General features: G+C 38.9%; 1 protein-coding gene across 2 annotated transcripts in view; it reads left to right on the top strand.

The window, feature by feature from the left end:
- CHID1 (chitinase domain containing 1) overlaps positions 1–20,303 on the top strand; it is a 98,506-nt gene that overhangs the window by 178 nt on the left and 78,025 nt on the right. The window contains exons 2-8 of one of the 2 annotated variants that reach the window (XM_058026423.1): positions 2,800–2,942; positions 4,126–4,275; positions 5,586–5,718; positions 6,665–6,709; positions 8,024–8,130; positions 9,433–9,494; positions 18,748–18,840. In XM_058026423.1, coding sequence (XP_057882406.1) covers positions 2,817–2,942; positions 4,126–4,275; positions 5,586–5,718; positions 6,665–6,709; positions 8,024–8,130; positions 9,433–9,494; positions 18,748–18,840 — 716 coding nt within the window. In that variant the 5' untranslated portion in view covers positions 2,800–2,816. Of the gene's footprint in view, positions 1–2,775; positions 2,943–4,125; positions 4,276–5,585; positions 5,719–6,664; positions 6,710–8,023; positions 8,131–9,432; positions 9,495–18,747; positions 18,841–20,303 lie in introns of both variants that reach the window. The other variant, XM_058026425.1, reaches the window with a different exon arrangement.

The raw sequence follows: 20,303 nt of genomic DNA, 5'->3' as shown, positions 1-20,303 counted from the left end.
CGGCGAGGCCGGGGCCGCCCCTCCGGGCCCGAGCTCGGGGCGGCCACAGCGGCGCCGATGCCATGGCAGGCGTGCGGGCTCCCTGGTGTCTCCAGAGCCGGGCGGGCGTGGGAGGGAATTCTGAACGTCAAGGTGGAGCACTTTACAAGGGGGGAGGGTTCAATGTTTACACAGGTTAGAAATGGATTTATTCTCACTCTTCACTCCCCAGTATAGCTTTTATTGTTTTCAATTAAAAACGCATCAACAGTATGTTTCGTGGCCTTTGCTAAGTGATGCAGGTTCTTTCTGCAAATGTAGTTAGAATCTAGTTTCTTATTTATAAATAAACTATAAATATTGACTCAGTGTTGTGTACCATCCATTTAGTTTCTTTGCTTGCTTATTTCGGACAGCCTAAATCTGTGCTAGCTTTACATGCTTTTAAAAATTAAGATAATTTAAAACAGCTTTCCAAAAGTATGTTACCTCATGTGGAGGTGGGGTTAAACAACATTTGTGACTTGGCTAGGAGAGAAACCTAGGCTTTAGATCAGTTTGTCAGATGATGTTTTAAACTTTAAGTTGTCCATAGTATCAGTTGGACAAGGATATAGAGGCAGTTTTAAATTCTGTTTGCATTTTGCAGTGACAGAGGAGATAAACAAAGAGTGCCAAGCTCAGACAGTTCTTCTGAGTTCAGCTAATTTGAGAAGTGTTAAAAAATGGCAGAGAATTCGTAGAAGAAAAGTTTGATGAGGATTTAGTTTTGTAAAGCTTGCAAAATGCATCCTTATATTTTCCATAAAGAGCATTTAAAGTCTGACCAGTTCATCTTGTGTGTTACAGTAATCCCATCTATTTAATTTTCATTGATGTTGTTAAGGAACCAACTATTAAAATAAGTGTCCAACCAAGAGTTTATACTGGACTGTCAGTAGCAGAAACCAATTTGCCACAGGCTCAGTGCTTCTTACAAATCTAGGAGTGGATGTTGACTTAACAGTAATTGACAGATGGATACGATCCTGTCAGGGAAATGAGCACATTTTGATGTCTAATTAGAGTTCAGGGATGGTTTTCTAAGCTTCTATTCTTCAGCTGTTAGACATTATCTTCTTTTCAGGGAAGTGATGCTGTTGCTAATTGTTTCTGAAAGTGAAATCAAACACCTCCAAATCGATATATACGAGCTTCTGGGAGAATTGGTATCCTGTCCAAATAGTTAAGACTTGTATTGATTCTTCAGGCTCTCAGTTGTTCCTCTCTGCAATAGTTTATAGATCTTGCCAAGCTAGATGGAACATAGGAGATACTATCAAAAGCAACCTGCTTTGTCTCATTTTTAGAATGTGGAAAACAAGGGGGTTTCCAGAGACCTTGAAGTCAAAGTAGAAGCATGAGACCTTAATTATTCATCATAGGAATTTCAAGCTTTATAGCAATTCAGCTTTTACCACACTCCATGGATCTAGGAAATATTAGAAGGCTTTCTGCTTTTATTTGCAGTATATAAAAGACTTTACTAAAATCTTCAAATAATTTTGTACAGGAGGTTTTTGATGTTCTTTGGTGACTGACATTGTTTTTTTCAAGCACTTCTGCCATCATCCTTCTACTTTGTTGCCTAATCAAATATTTGATACTCTCTTTTCCTGCAGAACCCCTAAATCCTTTAATAAATACCTCTGGTTTTTAAAATCTCACTGCTAAGCCAGACACATACAAATACTAGCAAGTTTGTTGAGTTGTTGATTTCATGTCTGTTTCATTGAGTACATTTCCATTGAAGCTTTAAGGTTCCTTCTGCCACAGTACTCAAAGGCTCAGTTTTGTATTGTGGGATCTGCACCTGATGTTTTGAAAGTTTGAAACAAAGCACTCAGACTTTGTGCAGCACTTGTTATCAGTGCCAGTAGAACAAATCTTATAAATATGATTTCTAGAAATGAGCTTGTAGGTCTTCAAAATGAGTGGTAGAGTAGTATAAAAAGCAAGATAGTTTTTCAAGTTCAACAAAAATTCAGAATATTGGAAAGAACCAATTTTCTTCTCGATCAGGATCTCATATTTATGAGAAGCAGCTTGATACAGATCTAGAGCCCTGGTTCCCCAAATGCCAAATATTTTTTTTTTCTGTTTTCTTCTTATTCACTACTGGGAGCTAGGCTGGGAAACCAGTGCAACTTTTAACTAGGGAGAGATTGAAAAACAAACTCTGGCTTTTTTTGACTTTGTTTTTTAAAGTCTTCCTACAGATACAAGGTGTGATAGATGAACATACAACAGAACTGTTGTCTGCTAATTCTCAGTTCCTTTATCTGGAGCTAGGGCAAACTGTCTAGAGTTTTCCTTCTAGACAAAAAGGACATGCCCACCCTTCCCCCTCCTTTTTTTTCTTCAATTTCTGTATCAGTGACTTGGCAAGGAATTGAAAGCAAAGGTCTCTGCTGTTACAGTAAAGGCACGTAGCTGTAAGCATATAGCTATAATTTTTTATATCTGTTAATTATTTTATGACACACTGACCAGTCTAGGGAGGAGCAAAAAAAAAAGTTATCCTTAAAAAGGAAGTTGCAAGGGTCCAACCCACTTAATGTGTGATACAGCTACTAAAACAAGGGACAGAAAAGGTGTTTGAGACTAGAGGTAATCTCTCACAATGCACTGCTTTTGTTGCCAGAGCAGAAGCACTGCCTTAATAAGTCTGATTCTAAATGGAACAAGATAAGAAAATGTCTTGACTTATTTTAGACAAGAAAACCAAATGAAACTGTTACATTCCTCTGTTCACAGAGATTTGAACCCTTACGTTTTCAGGAGAAGAGAAACTTGACATGGGGAAAAACACCATGAGGCTTCTCTGTGCATCCCTTTCTCTTGCCATGGTATCCTGGCTAGCTGAAGGTACCCTGTCAAAAACAGATGCAAAGAAAGGTGCTACAAAAAAACTGGAGGAAAAGGTAAGGGAAATAACCAAAATTCTTGTCTTATCTAACATGTGAAGTGAATTAATTGAACTTTGGTAAATGGCCTCTACCTCTGTTAAAACCGCGTTAATGCATTTCCACTGCAGCTGATACTCACAGATAAAACTTGAAACTGTCCTTTCCTTCACCTTTTCTGTGTGTCATAAATGGTTCACATCTTGAAACACATGATGTAGACTTCTGGAGCTTTATTCCTCTATGCAAGTTGCAGAAACAGGAAGTTTTTATCCCCTCAGGGGACACACTTCCATCCCTTTGGAAATCAGGGTGGGGAACAGTAGTTTGGGCCAAGAGCTCTAGGTCATTTACTGGTGGAATGGAACATTGCCAATGGGAAGGCTGTATCCTGGTGAAAGATTTTGAAGAGCCTTCTAATCAGTTGTTTTTTTGCAGGCAGAAATGATTCAGAGTCCCACAATCATCAGAGCAAGCACAGCCAGCATGCTGAAGTCTCTCTTCACTTGCTGAGCATGTTATTGTTTTCTGTCATTATGCATGTTCATCTGTTACTGTTTGTATCACTTGCTCAACATCTACCAAATTTGCAGGTAGTGAGGGTAATACAAGGTGTTAAGGCAGGCCATATCCCTAAATTCCTTACAATGAATCAATAGATGCCTTCTGCATACCCACCATGAACATCTCATTAGATCTTCTCGTTCTGTTTTTATCTGCTGGGTCAGTTGAAATATCTTCCCTAAAGAAGAGTGTTTAAAATCTTGGCCTTCACAGTGCAGCATTCTCAGACTAAAATATATCCAGTTCAAAAGCTGTCTTCAAATTCTTGGTTAAGAACTCCTAACCCCTTTTTATTATTTTGGGGGTAACATGACAGAAACCATTGGTTAGAAAACAGAGCACCATTAGCTGTCATAAATTATGTTCTTTACTCTTATAATGTCTTGGGCTTTGGTTTTTGTTTATATGCTTTTTACCCTCAAAGTTTATATGCTTTTTACAAACAAAGTAAATTTACTGATGATGACAATTTCTGAGGACTTGTATGTTTCAGTTCAAATCAAAGTGCTCTGCATCATTTGAAAGGAGCGCTCAGAGTTTAATGAAGTGATTTATTTTGCTGTTGTTTTTAAAGTCTGTTGCCATTGAAAGTGTCTGTTTCATATAACTTCTTCTAATAACTGTCTTCTCTTCACAGAAGCTGCATTCTGATAAAAATGTTCAGGACAGGGGATTGGTAGTTGTGGATCCAAAAGCAAAGGATATTATACTGGAACATAAAAGTTATTGCTCCAAGAAGATGAAGGAACGACATTTTTCAGGAGATGTTCTGGGATATATTACCCCTGTAAGTTGATACAATCAATAAAATATGTGCTTTGAATGAATATGCAGCAGACTGTTCTGCAAGTTTGCATCCCTGTTTTAGAAGTATTTTTATAGTAGTGAGGGCTGCTAGTCAAATACAGTCAAATAGCCAGACAAGTATTTGAGATTTGATGTGGGGTTCAGGGGGTCTCAAACCCTTGTTCTCCCATCTGTCTCTTGGAGGATGTCTAGGTCCTCTAGGAGGGTGTATGTTGTTTTACCTCTCCCTGGTGTTGAGCAGTGCACTTAGAGCAGGTACTGGGTGTGCAGCTGCAGTGGGGCTGCAGGTTGTGCCTGGATGGGAGCCCCAGACAAAAGGCCATGACCTGGTGCTGACCTTTCAGACAGCAAAGGGCGCGGGGACCTGTGGCAGTGGCCAAGTGACCAGACACTTGGACACAGCAGGAGCCAAGGGCTCAGCAGAAAGACCCCAGACTATCACAGGCATGGAGGGACAAAACCTGGGGATTCCTTTGTTGGGGGTCCCTCTCCAGAGGCACCAGCTCGTGCTGTTTCTGTGTTACTTCACCACAATTAAATTGCTTTAGGGTTCCAGACATCTAGGACTCTGCCTTGGGAAACCCAGGGCTGAGCCAGTGAGGAAACCCTGCCTGACTGTGTGAGTGTGCAGGGACCAGGAGGGACACCCTGGGGTCACTGGAGTCACCCTCAGCTGTGAAAGTTTGGAGTGGTGGTGTTGTGACTGCCAGAGTGGCTCCTAGATGGTCAGACAGGGAAGCTCCTTTAATGCTGGTTTTGACATGGATGAGAGTATTCTCCTGTCAGTGGTGAGTCAGGGGAAATTGCAGTGAAGTCAGAACAGGAGGGCTGCAACTCGAACCTGCTAAATCAACAGTAACAATTGAATGCTGTCAAACTGCTGTCAAACTGATGTCTTTTGCTATCCTGTCTCCTTCAAAGCATTCTTTCTTGAATGATAAATGTTTCATCCCTTTTTTTACAGGATACTTTTCACTCATTTTTGTCTTACACTGGTCAAAAGACAAATAGGTGCCCTATAAATTTTCACCTTTCTCAAGTTCTCTTGAACATAAATGCAGAGTCTGTAAATTCAAAACTGTGTGGGAATCTACAAGCCAGTTGCTGTAGCTCAAGAGTACTTTTTTATTTGAATGAAAGCAATATCCCAGCAGGTTTCCTCAAATGAACAAGTAGGGATCTGGCAGATGATTACATTTTTGTTAAAGAGTTTATATCGGTCAAAAGTGAAGTGAACTCTATATCTTACTTCTGAGTCTCTCACTTTTTTTGTCTCCTTTGTTTTTCAAGTGGAACAACCATGGTTATGACATTGCTAAAATATTTGGAAACAAATTTACACTAATCTCACCGGTTTGGTTACAAGTGAAGAGGAGAGGGAAGGAAAGGTTCCAGTTCACTGGGCTCCATGATGCTGATCAAGGTGTTGTTTTTTTTCCTTTGAATATGAATTGCAATATTGTTGCAGACTGTGTAGATTTGGCATACTAGGTGGGTTTTGCTGGCTCTGCCACGTGGTGAAGTACTTTCATCCATTACATTTTTTTGGCTTTTCTTCAGATTGAACTTCTTTCTGTCCTCACCTGCTTGCATAAGTGTACATAGTTTAATTGTCAAGAAACGTAAGTAGAATGATTGGCTTTTCCACCATGCTGTCCACAAAACCCCTCTTAAAAAAATAAAAGGACAAAGATCCTGTACAGGGAAAAACAGTCTTGGTTGTTGTATTGTGCAGTTGTTTACCTCTTGTGGGTTTTGGTTTTTTCCCTTTGCAAAAGCTTTAGGAGAATTTATTTAGAAAGGGAAGAGAAATTTAATTTGAAGAGAATTTTTTCCCTTCATGGTGAGGAAAGTGGCAGCAAGATTAAATTTCAGCTAGTATGTACTAGTTCATGGTTTTGAAGTTGATTGAATGTGAAATTTCACTTGAAATAGCTATAATTCTTACCACGTTAGTGCCTACTAACAAATTCATACTAATGCAATGGCCGCCAGGAGGAGAGAATGGGACACTTTAAAGTATCATCTGAAAAAATCAGACGTTCCTCCCACGTGATGCCTGATGGCTGCAGAAGTGTTATTCTGAGTAGGCACTGGGGTAGCTTTCCATAGTGAGGTAGAACTGAGCAGGGAGGGGCTGCGTGGGGACTATTGTAAGGCTGTAGTGAATGCTGTGGTGCAGGTTCATGCCTTCAGATTCTGTGCATCACAAGATGTTCTGTCTGGGTGGATTATGAACTCCTGGTCTGTGGCAGGAAGAAGTGTATAATGAAGCTATGCTACATCATTCGAAGAATACTTGAAAATATGTTATCATTGTCAACATCATTTATATTTTATCAGCTGTCTTACTTGATACTATTTGACAGGCTGGATGAAAGATGTGAGAAAAACCTCCAAAAACATAAAAATAGGTGAGTCTCTGGTTTATGTTTATTTGCTTGCTTTTTATCTTCTTTAGCTTCTAGGAGAGGAAAGTAAGACTTTCTTCCAGGTCTGTATGGGAGGAAGGAAGATTACCTTAGCACAGCTGTATGAAGAAGATGTCTGAGAAGAAAAATTAAAGCAGTTAACTGTAGATGGTTAAGTAACTGACGTGTTGGCCCTCTTGATGCCTTTGTTGTTTTGCCTTAGCTTCTTGTCTCCGAATAAATCCTGGGTTACAGTGCCCTCCATGGAACAATACTAGTATATAACACTGTGTGACTCCCTGGGGAAAGAAGTCTTCAAACTTGTTGCTTGGGGTTCTGTGTAGTTAAAAAGAAAAAAAAAATCCAAATCTGAGTCAGTCAGTCAGACTTTCCTGCATGACAGAAAAGATCTGCTTTGTCTCTTCTCCCCTTGAAGCTGGGAACTCTTGGGATGTGCTGCATTGAGTGTCTTGAGGGAAAATGGCAAATATTGCTGTAGAGATTCTGCTGTGCTTCTTACATTTGTCTATAGCAAGAATACTGTAGAACTGTGAAATGCTTCTTGATTCAGAAGGGAGTATGAAATTTGAAATGTATTGGAAAAATTGAATGCTCAGTCAGATATTTTAACATACTTCCACTGCCAGAGGATAAAGCCTTTGAAATCTCTTTATACTCTTCTAAAATACTCTTTTACAACCAAGGTAGTTAGAAGGGGCTTAGACATAGCTCCATAAAATCCACTGCCTTTTCCTGTGGGCATGATTGTCAACTGTTCCAACATCAGTTTTCCTGACTAATTTTTAATGTTTTGTGTTTTTAGGAAAAAAATTCACATAAGCTCAAGTGCTTTCCAAAAGTAAAAATTTGTCTTAGGGCATTGAGTTGAGTAGAAGAGTGAAGTGATGTAGGGCTGTGTATGAAGTAAATTAGAGTTTGAGGTGAACTTTTCTACCTCCTTATTGTGGTAGAACAGATGCACAACTTAAAGATTGGTGTCTTGTGTTCTTGCTGGTTTAAGACTCCACTTGAGGCCCTGAGTAGTGGTTCAGTTAAGATCGTTCAATCAAATGGAAGTATCTTCTCTTAAAACTTGCATCAGTGCTGATCATTAATTAAACTTAAACTGGAGAATGTTCTACAGCGTCAATTCATTCTGTGCTGCTGAAGTTGGTCAGAGTGAAAAAGCAATGATCTCAGTCATGGGATTTGATTGTGTCTCTGCTCGTATCTGCTGTATTCTGTTTCTGCAGAAACATTCCATTGTAGATAATAAATTCCTTATTTTCTCTACTGATTGACTACTTTGCCCGATAGTGCCTCGAATTTTGTTTGATGGCTGGACTTACCAAGACTTTGAGAGTGTTTTTGGCAGTGAAGATGAGATAGAGGAGCTTTCCAAGAACATGGTTCTGCTAGCCAAGGTAAAAAAACCTATTTATGATGTTTATAAAATTGTGTGAGATGATACTTGATTCCTTTTGTAATAGATGATTTCTGATTTCTTGTGATTTTGCATTCTATGAAATAGAATTTGCTGAAAGCAATAATGAGGATTCTTGATAGTGTGTCTTAGTATGTGTCCAGTTCCTGTAAATATGAAATGTAGCAACACTTAAGTGCAGGTGACTATGAGTCTAACCTGGGACTACATCAGTCTGATCAACATAACTTTGTTGTCATTGGCAGCTGCACTTGTGATTTTTGCCTGCTTTAAATTTCTTTTACATTTCTATTAGAAATATAATTATTGAGCTGTGGCTATACTGCTTAGTGGTATTTTCTGATGGACAGTAAAAGAGTCATGGGTGCAATGGGTGCTGTTTTCTGTACAGAAATGCATTCAGGCTCAGTGTGGTAAAGCTAAGGAACCACTTTTAATACCAAGAATCACTCATTGGATATGTATTACTGAACAGTTTTGCTCAGGTCTGATCAAACAGTTTCCTCAAAATGTTAAGAGACTAGGGAGAGCAGGAGAGGAATTTTGCTAAGGTTTCTGGCCAACCCCTTTCCTAATGGCTTTAGAGCTATCCCATGTGTGAGAATAGACAAGCTGCACCCAAAAGACATTCAGCATTAGTGATTGATTCATGGCAGCCTGTTTATTTATTGTCAGAATAAGAGTTGTCACTTGCTACATGACATAAAGAAATCTTACAGTGCTCTAGAGGAAGTTGGATGTACTCAGTTAAACTGAGTAATTTCTTAAAATTTTTAACCAATATGTCAATTTTAGGTCCTCAATTTTAGGTGCCTCCTTGACCTCTTAAGGATGTCAACTCAAGTACAACAGTATCCTTGATCATGCTAAGAATAAAGTATCAAAAGAGAGACTAATTATGGGAGATACTTGGAATCATGTCTATGCTGAATTAGCATTTGTGTCTTCAGACTCAAGAGATAATGAGTTTTTTCCCTGGTATACAACTAAAAGTGTGTCAAATTATTTGCTTAACAACCACCTTTCATTAGTGTCTGAATTTTCCTAATACAATATTGGCTTTTTCTGTAAAAGTAGATAAAATGGGTAACTAATAGAGATTTTCAACTTTTGCATGTTTGTGTTTGTTAAATGATTTAAATTTCTCTTGGACTTCTCCATGAAATGCTGTGTTAAAGATGAATCTGGTCTAAGAATACAAAGCATGTTCAATCTGTAATAGTACAAGAAAAATAACTGCATGGTCATTAACTGTGTTTTGTTGACAATTCTCTTTATTTAGAATGAAAATTTTGATGGCTTTGTAGTTGAAGTGTGGAGTCAACTGGGAAATCAAAAGCAAATGTGAGTATAAATCTCTAGGAAGCAATTCCTAAAAATCAGCTCCTTTAAAGCATCCTTTTAATTTGTCCATGTTGATTTGAGTATGTCTTTACAAATAAATACACTTAATTCTAGAACAACTAAAGGTTGTTCTTCTAGTCTTACAATGAAGTAGAGGGTTTTACCTCACTGTACATGAGATCAAAGATTACATCATAATCTTCACAGTGGGTTCATCAGGTCGTGTTAGTCTTTCATTCTTGAGTTCTGCATGATCTAATTTGTATGAGGAGATGGAGGATACCTCAGTTACACACTCATTCCCATGTTGGCACTGACCTCTATCATAACAGTGTTTGCTTTGGGTTACTGGCTGAGGCTTGGAACTGTGTGACACTTTCAAGACCTAAGGCAAACGCCAAACTTTTGCTTCATGAGGAAAAGGCAGAATATGGTGGTGAAATTAATGATTCAGTGCAGGAATCTGAAGATTTTCTGTTAGTTTCTCAGGAAATTCAGGCATCCATTTCTCTAAAGCACTTTCTCTAAAGTTTCTTACAGATCTCTGTTGCCTAAAATGTCTGGGGGAAAATAGCTTCAAGAATGATGCACAGAATGCAAACTTCATTATGGAAGGCTTTCGCCTTTCAAAAAATGGTTACTTAAGGTTATTCTGGTTAGTGCAAATACTGCTGACTGATGGCATGTATTAATTACTTCTCAAACTGAGTTTACTATTAGCAGTCTTACCTTTTCCCTATAAAATTAATACTTGGGAACAAAAAATTGAAACTGCAGAATCTTTTTTAGCTTTATAAAGGGCTCCATCAATTGCCCTGCAATGAGTAATCCTTCTGCTGTATGCTCTTGCTTATAATTAGGTAATTTGCCTGGTTGTTCCTAAGAGCTAATCTGTATCCTGGGCTCTGAAGCTACTGCAGTGTCTTAATAAAGTAGCCAAGAGGGTGTCTGAAGCAATTAGTAACTGCCAGTCAGAAGTGGGTGGTAGTGGTTATTTTATTTACTGTGCTTACTGTATTTAAGTAAAATCAATAGTATTCCTATTAGTTAACACAGATATAAGACAGACTGTGTAACTGTCATTGTAAGACTCACTGAAGATCATTTTAAACACACTGGCATGAAAATGCTGTATTGCAGATGAAACACATGAGCAAAGCATACTTTTCTATTAGCTCCAGGGTGAGTTTATTTGTGGCATGATAAAAATACAGTTCTCTTCCAGGAGTAATGTTGGTTTAAAGCAGTGTTGTTTCACAGAATCACAGAATTGCAGAATAAACTGAGTTGGAAGGGATCCACAAGGATGGATCATTGTGTCCAGCTCCCACCCCTGCACAGCATCATCCCCAGGAGTCACACCCTGTGCCCTAGTGTGTTGTCCAAAGTCTTCCTGAGCTCTGTCAGGCAGGTGCTGTGAGCACTTCCCTGAGGAGCCTGTCCCAGTGCCCAAGCATCCTCTGGGTGGAAAACCTTTTTCTGATATCCAATCTAAACCTCCTCTGATGCAACAACTGTTACCAGAGAAAAGAGGTCAGTGTCTGCCCCTCCTCTTCCTCTCAGGAGGAAGTTGTAACTGCAATGAAGTCTCCCCTCAGTCTCCTCCATGCTGGACAGACCAAGTGACCTCAGCTGCTCCTCACACAGCTTCCCCTCAAGGCCCTTCACCATCCTCATGGCCCTCCTTTGGACCCTCTCTAACAGCTTCATGTCATTTTTATCACATTGTGGCACCCAGAACTGCCCCCAGCACTTGAGATGTGGCTGCCCCAGTGCAGAGCAGGACAATCCCCTCCCTTTTCTGGCTGGTGATGCTGCCCCTGATGCCCCCAGGACAGGGTTGGCCCTTCTGGCTGCCAGGGCCCTGCTGACTCAGATCCAGCTTCCCATAAACAGGACCCCCAGGGCCCTTTCCATGGCACAGTTTATGTGTGTGCTGGACATTTTGTCCAGAAGGACACTATGAAAAACAGCTGTTATAAAAACTGTTAGTATTACAGGAGATACTGCTGTTTAGTTGCCTCACCCCTCAGTTACCTGAGTGTTATTTAGGTGAAGCACCACCTCCTATCACTATCTGTCTGTTACTCATAGAAAGGAGTGGAAAGTATTTTCCATAACTTCTGAAAAGGACAGGGTTATTCTCATGTTGTATAATGGTAACTGGATCCTTTTCTCTGAGTAGGTAATGTGTAATTGTGTGTGGCCGCTGTGAACAGCACTGAAGGATTATCCTAATTTAAATGTGAGATTATTTGTCAGGAAGGCATAAAGGGAAACAAGTTAGGAATTGCAGGTTTTCTTCCATTTCAAGACCTGATCTAAGTGCTTCATTGGAAACTCATCAGTGGGTTTTCCTCCTTTTATTGCTGTGTCCCTAGAAATGGTTGGGATGTTTAAGTTGAACAGTGCCTTGGGTTGGGCTTGCAGCATTCTACATTATGCCAATTGAGACAGAAAGCTGAAGCAGTGTGCAGTTACAGCTCTTTTGTGAATGTGGGAGACTCACATCATTACATGGTAATTTTGTCTTATGATGCTTCTAAGTTGTGGGACCATTGTCTTCATTTTGAGATTGTGTTTTCCTATCACTAGCTTTGAAACTCAGTGGCTTGGCTATCCAGTGCCCAAGAGTTTTCCCTAATAATGTTCTTGGAGGGAACAACTTCTTAGAACAGATCTTAAGGGGAAAAATTAAGTGCATTTATTACGTTGGCCTGTATTTTTTGCACTTTGAGTGCTGTTACTTTGATCAGTTCATTTCCTGCAGTACAGAGCAGTTTTTTCTGCATAAGCATGGGTGGTCTTTGCTTCGCTCGTTCCTGTCAGCAAAGTTGGAGAAGTGCAATGCCTCCTTTAGCCCACAGCGTGGCACTATTGTAACGTGAGTCACCCCTGATCTTCCCTCAGCTTGTCTCTTTCGAAAGTGGCAAACACCGGTAGTGGAGCAAGTTCTTAACCTTGGAAAGGTGGGGATTAGTTCGCAAGAGATGTCAGCACAGAGGTGAACCCTAATCCTTTGGAGAGGTGAAGTGCTTGTAGGACAGTATTTGTGCATGCTCCAAATGAAGCATCTGTCATAACTGTTAGGTGAGTTGTAGGCTTTCCTGGTTCAGATCCTTCAAGGTCAAATGCTTGGAAGTAGCTTAACCTGCTTCTAGTTAAAGGGACTAAAGATCATAATGATGCTCCTGGGAACAGATATTTTGCGTTCGAACTACTTTCAGAGCAGTCTGACAATACAAGGAGACCTGCCTAGCTAATACAGTTTATTCATGTTATTTAAAGTGAACATGTTTTAGTTTAAAATAACATTTAAAAAATCCCTTTTTTTCCTGACATACAAGGAATAATCTCACATAAGCAGTTAGCAACAGGTTATTCAAACTCAACACAGATGCATAAAAATGCATGGGTATACCCTGCAGCTGCCAGCTTGCTTTATGCAATGTTAGAGCAGTGGTGTCAATCTAGGAAAAATATTTCACAGAGAATCATTATGGTTTTCATTTTTCAAAACCTAAATTAAGTGCATACCTAGCCATTAAATTAATAAATGGCACTCAATTATTCTATATACTTCATATATCTGTGTTAAGGGGAAAGGTATGGAAATTATTCCTGTGATGTTTTTAACTGTTCTGGAAAAGATCTGAGATCCCATCCAATGCGCTGCCTTAGTGGTGCAGGAACACTTGATACAGTACTTGATAAGCTGGATAAAGGTTTCTTTATCCAGCTTAAAGTGACAGTGGGGGGATTTGCTTATGGAATATTTGTGCCTGATAAAGTGTTTCAGCTGCAAAATCAACATCCACTCTCTGAAGAAAATGTGCAGTGATACTTTCTAGCAGAGTGCACCCAGGAGCAGGTGAGTCTGCAAAAGAATCTAAAAACCTGATGATTAGTGTCCTAACTCACCAAGAAACTGGGCTATGATTTAAAAACTATTTAATATATCAGAAAGCTGGATTAATTGCAGCTGAAGCTCTCTTCTCAGTTGACCTCAGGTGAGTAAGTGTCCCCATGAGATACCTTTTTTCAATAGCTGAACCTGAATATTGGATGGGCATTTTCATAACACATGCTCTCCCTTGATGTTGGGGCTTAAGAATTGCCTAAAAGCTTTGTGATGATTAAATTATGTAAGAATCTTCATCTAACAGAATAGCAGAGTAACTATTCAGTAACATATAAATCCTGTGACCAGCCTCTTTAAGAACCTGTGATCACTGAGCACTTTTACAATTAGATGAACTTACACACTTCTCTCTCAGCCCTTTGTGTGTTTCTAGAAAACCTTTCTTTTTTGGGGTACTCAAGTCAACTTTAGAATTGAGTGCAAATTTTTCCTTTGAGGCCCAAGGAGTTATCTGAGTCTTCAGTTTCCTGTTAATTCTAGCTGGCATCACAGATGAGGTGAAATGTTGCTAAAAAGTTATGCTGCTGGCATCCACTAAAACATGAAATTCTGTGGTTTCAGGCTCACTAAATACCTTCTGTTCTGTGTATTCTTAAGCAGAACTAACTCAAACTAGTTTGGGTTTTTTCTAGAACCAAAACATTTTCAGTCATACTGGTTTGGGGTTATAGAATTGTTCTGTAACGCTTAGCAGACTAAAGTCTTAAATTATGTAAGTCCTTTGTGCTGCTTTATTTTGCATATTCATTAAATGTTGATTTATCAGCATTATCAATTTTTATAAGAGAATTGTTTGCCTGAATGTATCTGCCTGCTTTCATGTTAGATATCCTGAGCAGCCTCTTCTCTGGCTGTTCATGTAGAAGCTTTGGTCCCTCATGTCCTACACAGCAATGCATGGTGTGTGTATTTTCACTTGTTTAAAATGGCATTAGGTTCTTTTCTTTAGGTTCTTAATTTTAGAAATAACACCTGTTTCAACTGAAGAACCTGAATTACTTTGATACCTCTGTGTGGGTCTGTTTTGGGGGCTTTATAGTGAGCACTTCAGGCTCTTGCAGATGTCTAATACAGATACTTTGAAGTACCCTCTGTAGCACTGGTACCTACTTCTTCCCTGTGTTTTCTGGGAATAGAATTATTAATATACAAATCACAGTGACATCAAATTTAATGGGAGATGAAAGACTGCATCTAAGTGATGCTGCTTCCTTTCATGCTAGCAATCATTGCACAGTAAAAAAGGGTTCAGCTGCCCACCTTTTACCCTAACACACAGGAAAGTAGTCTCCTAATAGAAATCTAAATGAGCTATCCTATGCAGATGATACCTCAATTCTAATATGTTTTGCAGTTTCTTATAGTTTAAACCTACTTCTTAAATAAATTTTTTTCTAAAAGTTTCTTGCCTGATTTTGCAATAAAATATTTCAAGTTATTAATCTCATGGCATTTAAGTTTAGAAATGTACATGGCAGAAATATTGAGAGGGGTGAGCATGCAAAGGCTCTCCTCCTTATTTAGTTAACAGCTAGATAAGACCACGTCTCACTATCTCAATTGTGGGTTTACTGGGTGGGTTTATTTTTCTCCAGAGACCTGGATATGTTATGAAAAAGGCATAATATACTTATAATACTCTCACAGGCTACATAAAAATGCACACAATATTCTGATCAGTCCAGCATTACTTGACAGATGGCACTGCCATCACACAGAATCAATCTGAAAAACGTGATTTTTTTGTCACTCTATGCAGAAGATGACCTTCAGGCATCTTATTAATGTTGGTAGGAGTATAGGGGGAAAGACTCTTCTGGTAGTTGTATCCTTCATGTTAGTCCCTGAAAAATTAATCTATTAATCAAAGATTTGCCATAATTCACTCCAGTTTCTAGGTATTAACTAGGCAGTGAAATGGCAGAAAAGGGCAATTTCTTTTTCAAGTAGACAGCTTTATTTTGTCCAATTTTCTTGACAAGGCATAAATTTTAGGGAGCAGTGACTCCCAATTTGTGCAGAAAGGTGGCTGAAGTTGGAAAGCTGCAGAGCTTTGAAGGGTGGTGTAACTGAAGGGAAGGATATGAAAACCTTTCCTATCTTCTCTAAGGCCTTTAAAATGCACTGACTCTTGTGCACTGAAGTTAACTGTTCTACAAGGTGTTCAAAACACAGTACACCAGCAGTGCTGGAAAAGGTGATTTTTGGAAAAATAAACTTGCCACAAACTATGGGTGATGAAAGCTTTATAGGGGACAAGGTACTTTGAAATCATAAACACTTGGAAAATTGACCTACCAAATAGTAGTGATAAGAGAAGGCCTGAAATAGCATGAATGAAGTAGACCTTAGTTAGCTCAAGATAGAATCTTAAAGCTGCCAATATTTCAGTAGCTACTTTGAAGTTAAACTTGACTACAGTGAAGTGTCTGGTAAATATTTAATGAAGCTTTTTTAGAAAGATTTATTCTATTCCTGTTTTTCTGTACTTCCTTATAATGTTTAAAATGTCAGTAGCTTTTCTTTCAAAATTGCCAATGGTAACATTGGAGAATATTGCATTTAAAACACTGGAAAACTTTACTGTGTTGGGACACAGTAAAGTTTTAATTTATAGCACAATAAATGAATGTTCTGCTATTGCTCTTTGGAGGAGAGGGAAAAGTGCACATTTGATTTACATCATCTGTCTTGGCCACACATGGAAGTGAGCCTAGATTCAGTCTTTAGCCATTAATCCTGCCTGATTTGCCAGAAAGTTTTCAGGACCCAGAACCCTGGCTTGACAGGTTAGCAAATGGATACTAATTTGAATTTCTTGAGCAAAAATCTGCAATTTTCCGGCCGTCCTTTTTTCTTCTTGACCTCCTTCAAGTTGAAGGAAATTATTTTTCAGCCAGATCAATACTGATTGAAATTTGTGTGGGAGGGTAGGAAGTGGCTATTTAGATGTAGCCTGTTTTAGAGTCATGACAGCACCAACAATGCATTCCCACTGCATTCAACAATGCATTCAATCTGCATTCCCACCCCTTTTCCAGACCACAAATCTCTGTCCTGTGTTTACAGTTGTTGGTTATGGTTCTACACTTATATGTTTCAAAATAAGACTTTCTTTGTGCAGTCAGTGTTTTTGTGGGTATGTCACTGCCCTTGTGGCTCACTTTTTGCCTGTGCAGAATGGGAGTAAGGATGTTGACCTTGTTTCTAAATGGAAAAGTTATCTTGTTCTGTACCTATGCTAGGTTTTTTTGTCCCTTCATATTCTGAAGATTTAAAGTCAGCAAATGTTTTGCATGGAGTAGAGTTCTCAAAGCTCCTGCAGCTAACAAAGGCAGGCCAGGCAGAGAAGAGAGATCCCCACTGATGAACACTGTAGAATAATCTCAAGGCGAGAGGAATTGATTCTTTGGTCAAATTTATTTTATATATAGCATCTCTGACATCTAATAAAAGTTGAGTTATATTGTAGTTCAGGCATAATTAGTTAAAAAGGTCACTAAGCCACGAGATACAAATCAGTGGGAAGGCTTGCTTACCTAGTTTTAATACTGATTATGGTTTTTGATAAGATTATGTCATGTGGGAGTTGTGATAGATGTGTAGGTTTGTTTCAATAAATGTCTGTTTAGCTTAGTGTTGTAATTTTTTAATGTGGTTCCTGTGAAAAAGGATTCTTCTTTGCTATAATTGAGTTGTCTTAATAATGACACTCCTGATGTGGAATGCATGTGGTAAAGTAACAGGGGGAAAACTCTTGGTTTCCCAAAGCAAGAATGGCAGAAGTACATGCTGCAGACAGACCAAAAGCTGATTCCTGTAATCCCTTGTCTTCCCCTAGAAGAGAAATACAGGTGGCAGTGTGATAGCTCATTGTTAAGGGCTGTTCAGCACAGGCAGCTCTCAAATTGTAAGCACAAAATATTGCTGGTATTGGAAAGGTGATAAAACGTGCTTTTTTTGTTTGCCTGGATTTTGAAAGTAATGGCTTTTGTAGGTCCTAGGAAGTTTTCATCAGGCATCAAACCTTTTCAGGGTAAATGGAAATACTTGGTTACCTTTGGATAGTGTTTCAAGCATAATCACTGTGATGGATAATTATATAGGAAGATCAATATCTTCAGTAGAATATCTCTAGGATTATACTGCCTTGAAAGGCATGACAGTACCAAGATGTTGTTTCTGAGAGTTCAGGTCTGATCCAGTTTAAGTGGGGCAAGCAGCTTGGATGGTGGCTTTTGTATATTCTGCCTTGCCTGCTTAAGCACTTTCAGCCTCTTGTCATGGATGGTGAAGTTGCTTTCTATTTGGTTCTGGTTTAAGTGTAGTCCTAAACAGATCTAGAGTTCTGTACTAATATCATCTGACTTTTTTTGTGGGCCCTTATGGGCAGGTGAAAAATAGGAAAGTTAACTTTGTTCTGAAAAATCAAATGACTTAAGAAAGGCACTCAGAAGGGCCATGTTTGTAGTGCAAATTTAGGGTATTCTTGGATTCCTCTTAAGATGACATTAAATTTAGTTTCTGCAGATTAAAGGGTTTTCTATTGACATCAACCTTCCAATTAGAAGTGCTAAAGCCAGTTTGCATAAGAATTTTAAAGTTTATTTTACTATTGAAATATCAAGAATATGGATATGAAAATCAGCTTTTGTGGAAGTCTTTATTTAAATGATGCAGACAGAAGATGCTATTTCCAGATATGACATTGTCAAACGTGTATTTTGTTTCAGTGAAACAGTGAAGTATGAAGAAACAAAAGGATTACTTATACAGGAAAAGAACCAGTAGAAGAAATGTTTCTAAACACAGGCCTCAGAAATATCCTTTTGAAGAGTGCATGTTCTGCTGTGAAAGTATCTTCACAAATTCTTGTGTGCAGCAGCACAGTGGCAACTTTATTTTCTTCAAAATTTGCTTCTTCAGAACAGTGTTTGGTTCTTCTATTGATCTTAATTTTTTTCACCAAAAATGACCTCAAGAAATTATAAAGTATGCTGCTTTGATAAAGTATGCTGGCTTGTTTTACATGCTAACAATGCATAGTTAGAAAAATAAAATAAAACTTAAGAAACAGTTAGAACCCCAAGGTGATCACCAGTTCCCATAAAACTAAGACTGTCTCAAGCAGTGCAGTGTTAGTAGTCCTTAAAAACAGTAAGCCTAATCAGTCTTCCTAATTGTTTTTTTCTGCTATGATAATTTGCAACAAATTGTGTTTGTCTCTCTTGCCAGCTGCATCTTTTCAAGTATTACTACTGTTACTTGTTCTCCTCAATATATAGCAGCAGTTTTCCTGCCTTTCCCTCTAATAGTATATTTCTATTTCAGGGAGTTGATTCACTTGCTCACTCACCTTTCTGAAGCTCTGCATGAAGCACAACTTAAATTCATACTGGTCATCCCTCCTGCAGTTGCAGCAGGGTGAGTATTCCTCTTTAGATGGCAGTTTCCAGGTGAGAAATACTTTCTTGTCTGATAAACAGTAAGTTCAAAGCTTTGTTTACAGCTATGCAGTTTAAAAGAAGAAGAAATTATTTGGGTCTGATTGGTAGTCCTTTCTCCATGCATATTGCACTGAATGGTCTTGGTAACTGTGTGCTCTCACACATACCTCTTAATTTTTGATGTGATAGAGGAACCAACAAGGAGAGGTTCTATGCTGGTCCTTGTTCTCCCCCACACTCCAGCTGGGGTGTCATGAGAACAGAGTAGAAGGGCAGAATTCCCTCCCGTGACCTCCTGGCCACACTTCCCTTGGTGCAGCCCAGGATGTGGTTGGCTTTCCCAGCTGCAAGTGCATAGTTGGCTAACCATTGCATAGTTGGCAATGAAAGATTTTTTTTTCCCCCCCCAAGTTTCCTTTCTTCCTTTGAGATGTTCAGCAACCCTATTGCCTGCATATAAAAACTCAGTAATGTAAGTCAAACAGAGAAGCATTTTTAGGTACTTTTTCAAATGAGAGTCAGTAGACAGCTAATGAAAAATATGACAATTTCTTATTTTTCTTGCATTGGGCTGTACAGCAGTATGGATAGGCTCACAACCAGTACAGATTATGACAGTTCAACAGCACAGTTTCAGGACAGTATTGTACAGCCTCCTAAACTTCTTGTAGGCTGTCACATCTTTCAGTGTACATTCATTTTCAAAGTGCCAAAAAGGCTGAGAAAATTTCATGTCTGAGCAGTCTGGTAAATGTTGCTTCTGTGGCTGGACTTCTCTCTGCAATGACCTCAAGTTTTTGTTGAGTTTTACGAGGAGGTCCTATAGCATGTTGAGGAAATAAAGCATTTCTGCTTACAGCTATCTGTGCAGACTTAAATGCATCTGGCTGAAAAGATTCAGTGTTCCTGTAGCAGGTGACTAAAAGGTTGTCCATGTGCTGAGGTCAGTTAGCATCTGCCTTATAACTGTGGTGTCACTTCTTCTGTAGGTTAGTAATGTAACCCCATCCAAACAAATTCCTGCATATAGGTACTTCCTGCTATCTTAACACTGTAAGCCCAGAACAATATCTACCTGATTTGGTTCTTCAATAGCTGTCTGAAATCTGATTGCAGTTTATTTTCTGTGAAGTACTTGAGAGTACTTCTTGTTTCTTTATATTTTCCTCTGTTGCATGCTATAACTGATTTATATGCTTTCATGGATAGTTTAATGTAAAAATCCTTTTGCTTCCTGTGTGGGGCTGGCCATGCAGTTTTGATAGAGAGAGAGAGAGAGAAACAATGTGTTGAAGACTGTGGTAAAAGAAAACAGTAAATTCCACGTAAATTGGTAAAGTAGGCAGTTTTGTAAAATATTACCTGTGCAGAGTCGTTTACTTAAAGGATGGAAGGCCTAGCTGCATTTTGAGGAGATTCCTTCATATCCCTCAAGCACCT

This window comes from Melospiza georgiana, chromosome 6 (assembly GCF_028018845.1).
Source record: "Melospiza georgiana isolate bMelGeo1 chromosome 6, bMelGeo1.pri, whole genome shotgun sequence".
Taxonomy (NCBI): Eukaryota; Metazoa; Chordata; class Aves; order Passeriformes; family Passerellidae; genus Melospiza; species Melospiza georgiana.
Note: the sequence above shows the minus strand (reverse complement) of the source record. Positions and strands in the feature narration are given on the sequence as shown.